This window comes from Lepus europaeus, chromosome 8 (assembly GCF_033115175.1).
Source record: "Lepus europaeus isolate LE1 chromosome 8, mLepTim1.pri, whole genome shotgun sequence".
Lineage (NCBI taxonomy): Eukaryota > Metazoa > Chordata > Mammalia > Lagomorpha > Leporidae > Lepus > Lepus europaeus.
This window is the reverse complement of record NC_084834.1, coordinates 129201888-129213339: the sequence shown is the minus strand read 5'-3', so window position 1 is coordinate 129213339 and position 11452 is coordinate 129201888. Positions and strand designations below refer to the sequence as shown.

At 59.3% G+C, this 11452-nt stretch overlaps 1 protein-coding gene across 1 annotated transcript in view; it reads left to right on the top strand.

The window, feature by feature from the left end:
- The first annotated feature begins 707 nt into the window (after positions 1-707).
- Positions 708-11452, top strand: part of MYOM2 (myomesin 2) — a 78262-nt gene continuing 67517 nt past the window's right edge. Inside the window, 4 exon segments of the mRNA XM_062198852.1 lie at positions 708-760; positions 6101-6218; positions 7681-7851; positions 11227-11365. Of these exon segments, the coding sequence (XP_062054836.1) occupies positions 6112-6218; positions 7681-7851; positions 11227-11365 (417 nt within the window). The 5' untranslated portion in view covers positions 708-760; positions 6101-6111.

Sequence of the window (11452 nt, the reverse complement as noted above, 5' to 3'; positions counted from 1 at the left end):
TCAGAGGGTTCTTGGGCCCGGGCATCCCCTGAGGCCTCTTGGTGCTGGGTGCCAAGTCGCTGCTGTGCTTGGCCGCGCCAGGTGTGTGTTATTTATAATTGGCCGCCCGCTGTGCACCCTGCGGGATCCATGAAGCCAGCAGGACCTGCCCCTCACGGCGGCGGCTGCCTGCCTCGTCGGCAAGTTGGGTCTTATTTATAGAGCGCACTGCAGGCGTGCACTGCGTCCACACTGCATGGGGAGCCTGGAATAGGGAAAGCCCACACGCGCCAGTCCCCAGGGCCACCATGCTAGCCACGGTGTCCCGGCCAGCTGGGGAAACCTCACTGCAGCACACACGGTTCCTGCAGAGGCTCAGCCAACCTCAGTGCCCGCACCACCGTAGCTGGAAAGAATTGGGAACGTGTCGGCGAACTTCCAGCCATGAGTCACAGCTCGAGGAGAGCTGGTGTTGGGGTGGGGAGGAAGGGGCAGTGCCTTGCCCCGGTGTGCTCTCCCTCCCAGGTGGGGGATTGCCCTGGGGACTCGAGGGAGGCTCCCCACATTGGGTGCTCCCCAAGTTGAAGGAGACATTTCCCTCTCCACAGCAGGCTGATGATTTACGATGCGGGTGTCAGTTGGAGAGAGGCAGCCCTGGGGGTCTATTTATAGCCTCTCCTTGGCCCATAAAAGGGAGGGGAGCGCAGCCCTGCCGTCTTCAGCCGGAGCTGCCGGGTGGACAGAGCCTCTCCCTCCTCCTTGCCGTCGCCTTCCCGCGTGGGTGAGCGTCCTTCTTGCCCAGCCTCATCTGTGGCTTTGGGGGAGGGGGTGATAAGGGGTGCGGACGCTGGCTTCCCCAGGTCTCTTGAGTGGTCCCGTCTCAGGGCGAGGAAGAGCTGACCCTAACCCTCCTGTCTCAGGGTGAGGAAAGAGCAGACCTGGGCGCTGTCGGGGGGTCTGCGTGGGTGCTGTCGGTGCCGCGGCCGCGTGGTCTCTGCGGCTGCCCGCCTGCCCGCCTTCCCTGTGCCCTGGGTGTTAGCTCCTGGTTTTGCAGCCCTGAGGTCTCTGAGTCATTGACTGTGGTTGACAGCTTTCATGAGGTTCTCAGAGGGAGCTCTGAGCAGGTGTGAGACAAGGGTGGGTGGTTTCTTAGCGGGGAGAAGCGACAGGGACCGTTGAGCTTGGGATGGGCGAGTGCCTGGGGGTGGGATGCGTCTGCCTCGGGCCTGCCTCGGGGCACAGGTGTCTCTGCTGTTCTCACTCTGGGCTTCTGAGGTCCTTGCAGAGACGGGCCTGGTGGCTACCGCACTGGTGCCTTGGAAACCACAGCAGCCTCTAGGGGCTGGGGCTTTGCCCTCAGAGGCCTGGGCAAGGCAAGGCGGTGGGCAAGGGGGCGTTGCAGGGGGACACGCCCGACTTTCCCAGTCTCCTCCTTTCACGTGAAGTTCCTCTGTTACAGGGGAGAAGTGGAACAGGAATCAGGGCCAATGTGCAGCATTGGAGGTGACTCGAGCCCAGTCCCAGAGTGGAAGCTGTCCTGGAACCCAAGGGCTTGGTCACCTGGGTCCAGGCCAACTCCAGGGGCCGACTCAGTGCTTGCACCGCCCTCTGGATGGCCATGCTGTAATGTGCTGACCATCGCTGCTCGGACAATGTAGCGGGGCAAGGGCGGGGGCCGAAATGCACATGCTCTGGAGGGCGTTAGATTGCTCCCTCCGTCCGCTCCCTCTGCTGGGACTTCGCTCAGCGCACGTGCGTTAGGAAGCTTCATGGGTTCTGATGACTTAATTATTTGGTCATTCTCCACAACACAGAGACTGTGGGTCTCTGGACCATTGGCCTGTGCACGTTATCTCGTTTCTCCTTCCAAGCATTAGGGGAAAAGGAATCAGGCTCCTAGGGAGCTAAAGAACTTGGTGGCCACAAGGTTGGGGCCATCAGTCACACCTGTCACGGCTCTCAAAGGTTATTCTGAGGTGCACTTGAGAATTTGGCTGCCAGCAAGCAGGCATCAGACCATGTTGGATTTATTGCTGGCGGTGTGCTTACGAATTATCTCGCGCTCGGTTGTTTTTTTGGTGATAACCGTTTGGAAAATGCTTTGGTGACCGTGGCTCCCGTTGAGTGGGCTCTGAGAGGTCCTGGGAGCTGTGGGCTTGGCCACCGCGGTCACTCCCCTGCAGAGCTGTCGTGCGGCGGCGTGCTGATTGCCGTTGGCATTTTTACCCACACAGATGACAATTCCTTCCACACAATGGAAGTGGATGCCTCGTACTTGCCGTGTTCTCACGGCTGAAGCTGCTCTCGGTGACGTGAGAGATGTGCTCCAAATACTCTCTGCAGGAGGGATTAGTGTGCGGAGAGCCGGGCTCAGTCCTGCCGTGAGCCAGGCTCACGTTTTGCCCTGCTGTCTTCATTCCGGAACGTGTCAGGAGCACGCGGGTGTGGCCGGCGGCGACCATGGGCGCTGCTCGGGCGTTCAAGGCAGCAGTAGTTACGTGCGCCACGTGCCGTTTGAGCTTGAAGGGTTGCTGGTCGCCCCCAGTTCAGCTCCCAGGGAAGCAAACTGAGGCCCCACCCTGAGGGGCACAGGTTGTTGTGTCCTGGTGAGTCCAGGTCTCCCAACGCCCTGCACCTGGAAGACCACGTGAGAGCTGGTCTCCGAGAACAGCTGGTTTTCTTTGCCTTTGGGGTGTGGGCGTGTGCGTGTGTGTGTGCGTGAATACGTGTGTGTATGTGCGTGTGTTGGTTGAAACTGGACACATGGCTGAGATAGTTTTCTTCAAAAGGAAAATAGCTTCGTATGTGCACGGTGTGGGGAGGCCTAGAGGCCCTGAATGGTCTCCATGGTTCCCTCTGCTGCAGCTTTTTTTTTTTTTTAAGATTCATTTATTTACTTTGAAGTCAGAGTTAGACAGAGAGAGAGAGAGAGAGAGAGAGAGAGAGAGAGAGAGTTAGGTCTTCCATCTGCTGGTTCACTCCCCAATTGGCCGCAGCAGCTGGAGCTGTGTCAATGTGAATTCAGCCAGGAGCCAGGAGCTTCCTCCAGGTCTGCCACGTGGGTGCAGGGGTTCAAGGACTTGGGCCATCTTACTGCTTTCCCAGGCCACAGCAGAGAGCTGGATTGGAAGTGGAGCAGCCGGGACTTGAACCAGTGCCCACACGGGATGCCGGCACTGCAGGCGGCAACTTTACCTGCTACACTACAGTGGCAGCCCCAAGTCCCCTCTTCTTTACCGCATAATATGTAGTTCCCCGAAGCTGGGAGCATTCTCCCAGCCTTTTCTTACATAAATGCCTGCAGAGACTCCAAGACTGTGGCTACTGTGCCCATGCTGGACCAGAGGTCTCGTCACACCTGTCCTGGTTGGGGACGCCCTAGGCTGGTCTGGACAACTGCACAGGAGCAAAGACACAGCAAAAACCTGGGCCTGGGGCCGGGCCGGGCTTGTCTGGGTTGTGCTGGGGACAGAGAGGAGTCGGGGAAGGGGAGTGTAGCTAGGGCACCTTGACCAGAGGGTCAGTTGCCCAGAGGACAGAGCTCGCTCCCTGAGCCAGGAACTCTAAGATGTTTCCACCCATGAAATCCAACGGTTCCATGATTCAGGCTTGGCAGGCGCCTAGCAGATGCTCCGAATGTCTGTGGGACGGACAGTGAGTGGAACGAAGGGTGAGTGCATTGGGAGGGCCCTTGACAGCTCTGAATACTGACGGCCCTGAGCACAGCGTTTCAGTCAGCAGGGAGCAAGTGTGGGAGCAAACGCAGCGAAGCGTTCTCCCACCGCGGCCCGTGGCCGTCTCTGGGGGACCCAGAGCGCAGCTGGGACGCTGGAAGTGCGTGCGCTGGACGGACGCTCTGCTCTCCTCACTACCAAGCACACGGAGTGCTCCGAGGCTTCCAGGTGCCAGGCAGTGGTACACGGAGGGTGCCGGCGTGCACGTGGCACTGGCCAGGGCGGCCAGGCTCTGAGCTGTGAAGGAGGGGCCGTTCTGCCTCCCTGCCCTGAGAGTGGGTCTCACCAAGTGGCTGACTCTCCGGGCATGTAGATGCCACGGTTTAAAAATTCCAAGGCAGCTTATTCTGTCCTGTGACAGGCCATTGTTGCGCTCTCGCGTGCCAAGAAATGCAAACACACTCGCAGGTGACTCAGCACTAACACAGAGACCGTGATGAGCCGGGACCACCTGAGGAGTAGCGTGTGATGCGGACGGCTCCTGACCTCTGCTGTTGGGAGTCACCCCTTTAGTGCAGATCAAAGTGAGAAATACCCCGGCCTCGTTCTGAGTTCAGGTCGGTGAGCTTTCCCAGCCGCACAGAGCCAGTGCGTGGCGTTATGGGCAGGAACTTTTCTGGAAGATCTTTTGGCTGACTCACTGGAAAATCTCACTGAGATGTGGCTGAAGATATATCAAGTGATGAGGAGTTCTCTCAGATACATTTTCCCATCTAGAGAGTTCAACGTAACTGCACGTGGTAGAGACAGCTGCCGACGGAGGCTGCCGTACTCTCCTGCGAGCCTGCTGGCAGGCGTGACGCACACGCGACAGGGAAGTTAGCTCGAGGCCCTGGGTTTGTGCTGGAGTCAGAGTTTGAGCCCAGGCCTACCGGGACGCCTGGCCTCTGTCTGCATTGTAACGCCTCCCTCAACACTGGAGGAGGTGCTTGGTTGTGCTCTATCAGGTGCGATGCTCTGTTCTGCGTGTGTAGTCACGTGTGCTTCCCACCGCAAAGCCCCAGCCGGGTCCCCGTGGGTCGGCGTGGCTGGCTGACCTGTTGTTAAGAGGAAGTGCTGAGCTACGCGAGTGTGGCAAGGGAATGGGGGTCCGATGGGCGGCCCGGGGTGCGCGCCCTCTCCTCTTGGGTCCTGTGCGTGCTGATCTCCATGCAGAACAGGTGTTTGCTGGCCCTTGAGGATCCTTCCAAACTCTGATTTTGGGATTCTAGGGGATCAAGGTCTGAAGGAAATCAGTCATGAAGAGTACATTTGGGGTGAATTCAATGTTTTGATTGGTTTTCTGAACCTGCCCACGATCTAGACCACGGTGAGGAGTGCGGGTGAAGACGCTCTCCTCTCGCAGCCCAGCCCGCCTCCCCCACTCTGCAGGGTGGGCCCCCATGTCCCTCGGGGATGTGCCCCGGGGCCCTGCTCCACATGTCTGTCAGGATGGCTGGGTGGCCCAGGCAGTGGCGTTTTACTTATTTTGGGTGAACCACAACACATGTTCTAACATCTGCAACGCTTCAAACTCCCAGGTCTTCCACACGTGCTCATCTCCCTACGTCTCTGAGCCGTGAGGCTGGGCTCACACCCCTCCTGCCCACTCCCACCTAGCTCACCTCCCAGCAACTTGTGGTTCCGGGGATCTGGATCCGGGGGTGCATCTTGAAGACCAGGTCCTTTTCAGGGGCCCCTTTGAGCGGTGGAGCGACTCCCGGCTCTGGAGGCTGAAGCTAGAGCCTCCGTGTGTGGCAGTTTCGCTTACACCGTGCCAGTCTCCCTACTGCGCTTCCTTGCTGCGCCTTTGTGGCCTTGGCCCCTGGTTGGTGCCCACATCAGGGCTCTTTGTGGGGCCTCTTTGGCCGCCCTGTGCTCCTGTGCCCGGTGCTCTGTTCTCGCTTCCTGGGGCATTTGTGTCCCCCTCTGCCCTGGCTCTTATCGCGCCTTCTCTTGTATTCTAAGCATTTGTTTATGTCTCTAATCTGTGCTTTCATTATTTTTATCCCTCGCACTCACGATGCTTTTAGCACTGCCACGACACAGCCGGTACTCTATAAATACTTGCTGAGTTTAGTGTTAAGTGAAATGTATTACAGCCCAATCTCCCATTTTCGTGGAAGCAAATGGAAGATGAACTCCAGGCTCCATGGCTCCCTGACCTCTGGCCTGAGGTGATTCCTTCGTCTGTCCTTCTCGAGTCGAGTTTTTTCCTGTTTGTTTGTTTGGAAGTGGAGCAGCTGGGACTTGAACCAGCGCCCAAATGGGATGCTGTACCCACTAAGCCACAATCTGGCCCCTGGAATGGGTTTTATTGGGCATTGCTTTCCCTTTTGCACAGTGGAGGTGGGCGCTCAGGGTGTCTGACAGGGAGCTCAATGCCGCTTGTCCCTCCTTGTCCCCAGGAGAACACAAGATGTCCCTTGTTGCCGTGCCCTTCTACCAGAAGAGACACAAACACTTCGACCAGTCCTACCGAAACATCCAGACCAAGTACCTGATGGATGAATACACAGCCAAGAAGTGAGTGGCTTTGGTGAGGGGTCTGACAGGGACGGGGGAGCCTCGTGCCGTTCCCTGACGCCTGCGTCCCGGCTGTCCGGGCGGTGTGGATGCTGCTGGCCTGGCTCCGGGCCTGTGGAGTGGGGGAGGCAGGGCCATCCCATTGCGAGCTCAGGGACGTACCTCTCCCAGGACGAGGGTCTAAAATGGCCCCCAAACAAAGGGCACAGAGAGGGGTACCAGCGGAGCAGACACTGGCAGGGAGTCCACTGGGGCAAAGTGAAGGGGTGGGTGGGCGGCTGGCGTCAGCACACTCCTGTTGCACTGGGGTCCATGTGCAGGCGTGGCTCTGTCCCCTGTGGATGCTGGAGCATTGGGGTCTATGTGCAGGCGTGGCTCTGTCCCCTGTGGATGCTGCAGCATTGGGGTCTATGTGCAGGCGTGGCTCTGTCCCCTGTGGATGCTGCAGCATTGGGGTCTATGTGCAGGAGTGGCTCTGTCCCCTGTGGATGCTGCAGCATTGGGGTCTATGTGCAGGCGTGGCTCTGTCCCCTGTGGATGCTGCAGCATTGGGGTCTATGTGCAGGTGTGGCTCTGTCCCCTGCGGAGGCTGCTGCGCTGGGATCCATGTACAGGCATGGCTCTGTCCCCTGTGGAGGCTGCCATGCTGGGGTCCACGTGCAGGCATGGCTCTGTCCCCTGTGGAGGCTGCCATGCTGGGGTCCACGTGCAGGCATGGCTCTGTCCCCTGTGGAGCTGCCGTGGGCCACCCCTCCTTCCCATGTTCCCCAGGCGTCTCCTGGGTGGCAGCGTGTGCCCGGCCCACACTGCAGCTTCATGTCTGCAGCTTCAGCAGACCGATTAGAAGGTGGCAAGGAGTCAGGAGAGAGGGCGCTGGGCCGGGTGTCCCCAGCCATAGGTCCCTGCCTCCCGTCACCAACACCCTCTATTTAGAAACACTTGTGGTGCTTTTGCTTAGTTGCCATCCTGTGTGACAAACAAAGCCAAACAGTGGGAGCCCCCCCCCCCCCCCAATGGCCCTAGGGAGTTCGCGTCCGTCAGATATATATAATCATGGCCCTGAGCCTGGACCAGGGGAGGCCTGACGGGGCTGAGGGAAACGGCCACAGCATCCCGAGCTCAGGGAGACGCACCCAGGGGACGGAGTAGCACAGGGACACAGGCGAGGAGCTGTGTGTGTGAGTGCATGTGCACACGTGTATCTGGTACGTGCATATGTGTGCCCCTGTGCAGGTATGTGTCCATGACTGCGCATGTGGGCGTGCGTGTCCGTCCACCCATTTGTCTGCATGTGTGTACATGCATGTGCGCACGGGACACGCTGGCCTGTCACAGGTGCACGTGTGCCTGCTTGTGTGAATGTGTGCTCTGTGTGTAGCCGTGTGTATGGGCAGGACTGGGCTTTGTCAGGATGAAGTGCGGTGTTGTTGCGCACACCTAACTGTAGCTCATGTCCGTGCAGGCGAGCGTCCACCCAGATGTCCACCCGCAAGTCGGCGTCCACCCAGATGTCCACCCACAAGTCGGCTTTGCAGCAAGCCTCCAGCCAGAGGTCCTCTGGGGGCACAACCTGCCGGCTGTGTGCCAAGCGGCTGAGTGCGGCGGAAGAAGAGGAGCAGGAGAGCAAGAACAGGTACCAGCTGCCGGGCCCCTCTGCCCCGTGCCTCCCCGTGGGGCTGGGCGAGGGCTGGGGCCACACAGGAGCTGAGGCTTCCCAGAGTGACGACGGCGATGCCCCGCTCTCTGCCTCTCGCTCACTCTTCCATCCCGGAAGCATAGGATCGGCCTGTAGCTCAGTGGGGGAGACGCTGCAGTCACCTGGGCCCACGTCTGTGCCAGGCAGCGCTGAGTTCCGTCTCAGTGCCCTGTGTTCCCCTCGCCCGCCCTGCGAGCAGCAGGACCACCACGGAGCACATGGAGACCTGAGCATGGGGATGAATTTGGAATGCCCACTTGCCCGGCTGTGGCTGCCGCAGAGTCCGGGAGGCTGTGGGCGGGGCAAGGTCATCTTCCCGGGGCAGCCAGGGTTGGAAACCAGAGTGGGGAGGGTCCGTGACTCGTCGTACTTTGCATTTCGATGGGGCCACAGGAATGAGACGGATTAAGCGGAGGGCCAGCCTGCGCATTATTTCCAGATGACGAGAAGCAGCTGCGACAGCACTTCGGCCTTTTAGAACACAGCAAGCACAGAGATCCACGGTGCTTCGGTTGCGTTCGCTCTGCTTCATGTCCCCTCCCTGCCCTCTGCTTCTCCTGGAAAATACTTCTGTCTCCCTAAAATCTTAAATCCTGGTGGGAAGATGAGATTGGGAAAACAAGTTTTGTTTTGGAAGCTGCATTATGATAAAGCAATGTTTAATGAAAGCTATGCATAGCTGGAAAGAGAGACCCTTTTAAAAGCATTTTATTTATTGATTTGACAGGTAAAGTGAGAGAGAGAGAGAGAGAGAGAGAGCGAGAGCAATAGACAGATTCCATCTGCTGGTTTACTCTCCAAAGGCCTGCATGAACCAGGGCTGCAATGGCTGGCCAGACCGAAGTCAGGAGCCTGGAACTCCATCCAGTCTCCCACGTGGGGCAGGAGCCCAAGCAAGTGGGCCACCTTCCGCTGCTCTCTCATGTGCGTTAGCAGGGAGCTGGGTGGGAAGTGAACTGGCCTTGATCCGGAGTGCCAGCACTGAGGGGGCAGCTCAGCCCGCGGCCACAGTGCCTGCCTCTGAATTATCTTTAAATGCCTTAGGGGAATTTTGCCATGTAAATGAATTTTATTGTAAAATGAGAATTTTTTTTGGGAGGGGGAGAACCACTTCAACAATGTAGACATTAAGGCAATCCGGATGTTTATGTGCTGGGTTCTTCCTTCTTTCAAAAGAGTTCTTCTGTTTAAGTTCTGGGGACTAGAAGCAGGAGCCTGCTTTGTGATCGATTAGACACTGGGGTGACCTTGAACGGACCCCGCCTGTCTGCCGTGCCCCAGCGGGCAGTGGAGGCTGAGGCCTCGGGGGCCAGCACGCATCGGGTGATTCTGCTGTTGCAGCCAGAAGGACCGCTGTCGGTGCTGGCTGCAGGACCTCACAGGAGGCGAAGCACGCTGAGGAGGGGCTCCGGCTCTCCCTGCGCCCAGCTCTGACCTGGACGTGGGTGCTCTTCATCTGGCCGCCCGCAGCTTAGTCTCAAAGCCACATGTGGCTCGTCCCCCAGAAGGTTCCCTCCCAGTCAGGTCTTTCCTCCCCAGAAGGGAAGAGTGAGTGAGTGGACGGCATTGCAGGCTGGCCCCGGGCCGCGTGGGTCTCACTGTGAGGCAGGCCCAGGGCTCGGGCAAGTGGCGTCACGGCACGTGGTGGGGCTCAGTGTTCCCACTGCCCCCAGGTTACTGCAGCTGCTTGCGCATTGCTGGCCTGGTTTCTGTGGGAGGCAAGGTTGTGGGCTCATCAGCCTGAGTGATTGCTTACGACCCCGTGTGAAACCATCCTGACGGGGCGCGGGCACACCGTGGGGACACACAGCTGGTTAGAAGGCCCCTCCCACCCTCTCCTGGGTCTCTGCAGGCAGCGGGCCTCCCGCATGGCGCATCTGTCTACCGCGGAGACCGTGTGCACTGACACGGGGGATCCTGCTCAGACCCACAAAACCCCTTCTCAGTGTACGGATCTGACTGGATCCACACTGGGGCTCTGACTCCTGCGAGGTAAGGGGTGGTGGCTGAGTTAGCAACACAGCCCCGGCTCTGGTCACTCAAGGGGCCCATGGGGACTTCAGACAGCTCCAGCCAGAGCGCATCTTGAGCTCGGAGGGAGCCCCACTTCTCAACTCCTCCCACGCACCTGTCCTAGGTGTGAGGGTCTCTGGCAGCATCTCCAGGGTCATGTGATGGGCAGGGCCTCTGACAGCATATGCAGATGTTGGCACCACGTGTGCACACGCTGACGACACATGTAGGTGCTGACAACATGGGGAGAGGATGAGGAATGTGGGGAGATGTGTGAGAGAGCCACAGGGTGTGGGGCTGGGGGAGAGCCTCTGGGGGGTGGTCTCGGTGCTCCAGTCAGCCAGGCAGGAGTCAGTGAGTAGGGGTGGGGGACAGTGGAAAGGCCAGGGTGCAGGGCAGGCAGCTGCCTGGAGGGGAACCAGCTGGCTGCGCACGGGGAGTGGTCGGCAGGGAGGGCCCACATCCATGTTCCAGGCTTTATAGCTCCTTCGGCCATGTCCTGTGTGTAGAAGCTGCAGAACCTTCTGGAATTCTGATTTCAAGGATCCTGATTGCCTCGTGTTGGTCTTGCTTTGATTTGGGTTCAGGAAGTTCTGACCACCCAGTGGGGCACGCGATGTTGTGGATGGCACGTCCAGTGGCAGCCCTGACGGTGGCTCCAGCACAGGCCTCGTTAGCACAGCCTGTGTGACGTCCACTGGCCAGGTGGCCCTGGGTGGCCTAGACCGAGCAGACCTCAAATCAGAGTGGAACAGGACGTGCAGGCCAGTGGTTCTCAGCTGTGTTGAGTCTCAGCGCCCGGAGCCCAGCAGACAGCTATGCCCGGTGGGCTCTGCGCACCCAAAGGGCTGTTCGGTGGCTCCCGGTGTGGTGCAGCTTTATCAGGTTCCTACTGTATGTGAGCTGCTGGTGTCTGCGGAACACTCCACGTGTGTCTGATTTCCTGGCTCGAGTCTGGAGCTCGCCGCTTGTCCGTCGTCACATGTGCCGTGTCTCATGGGAGGCTATGCAAGGGGACCCTAGGAAGCACAGTGCCCGGTCTCAGGGCCGTCCGCCTCCCACCCCGCCCTGTGCCTCTCGTGGGTAACAAGAAAACGGGCGCATGGCTCACCTCTGATTTCTGAGTCACGTGCAGCTCTTCCTCACAGCTTCTTCACGTATGATCTCAACATGTTTAACGAACCCACGTAGCAGAAATGGCGCTTCTGTTCCCGCTGCCCCACGGGAGGCAGTGCTGGGGGACCTGTGTGGGCCTGGGCACTGCTGTCCTGTCACTGATGTGGCTTCTGCCTCCTGCAGGTACCGCTCCCTGGTGGCTTCTTACGGCGAGGCCAAGCGGCAGCGTTTCCTCAGTGAGCTGGCCCAGCTGGAGGAGAGCGTCCACCTGGCGCGGTCCCAGGCGCGCGACGTGGTGGACAAGTACGCCCTCCAGCAGATGGTAGGGGCCTGGCCTCTGCAGAGGGGCTGGGTAGGGGTCGGTCTGTGGTCCAGGCTGGGGACCGGCCTGGGGACCTGCCCTTGGGCC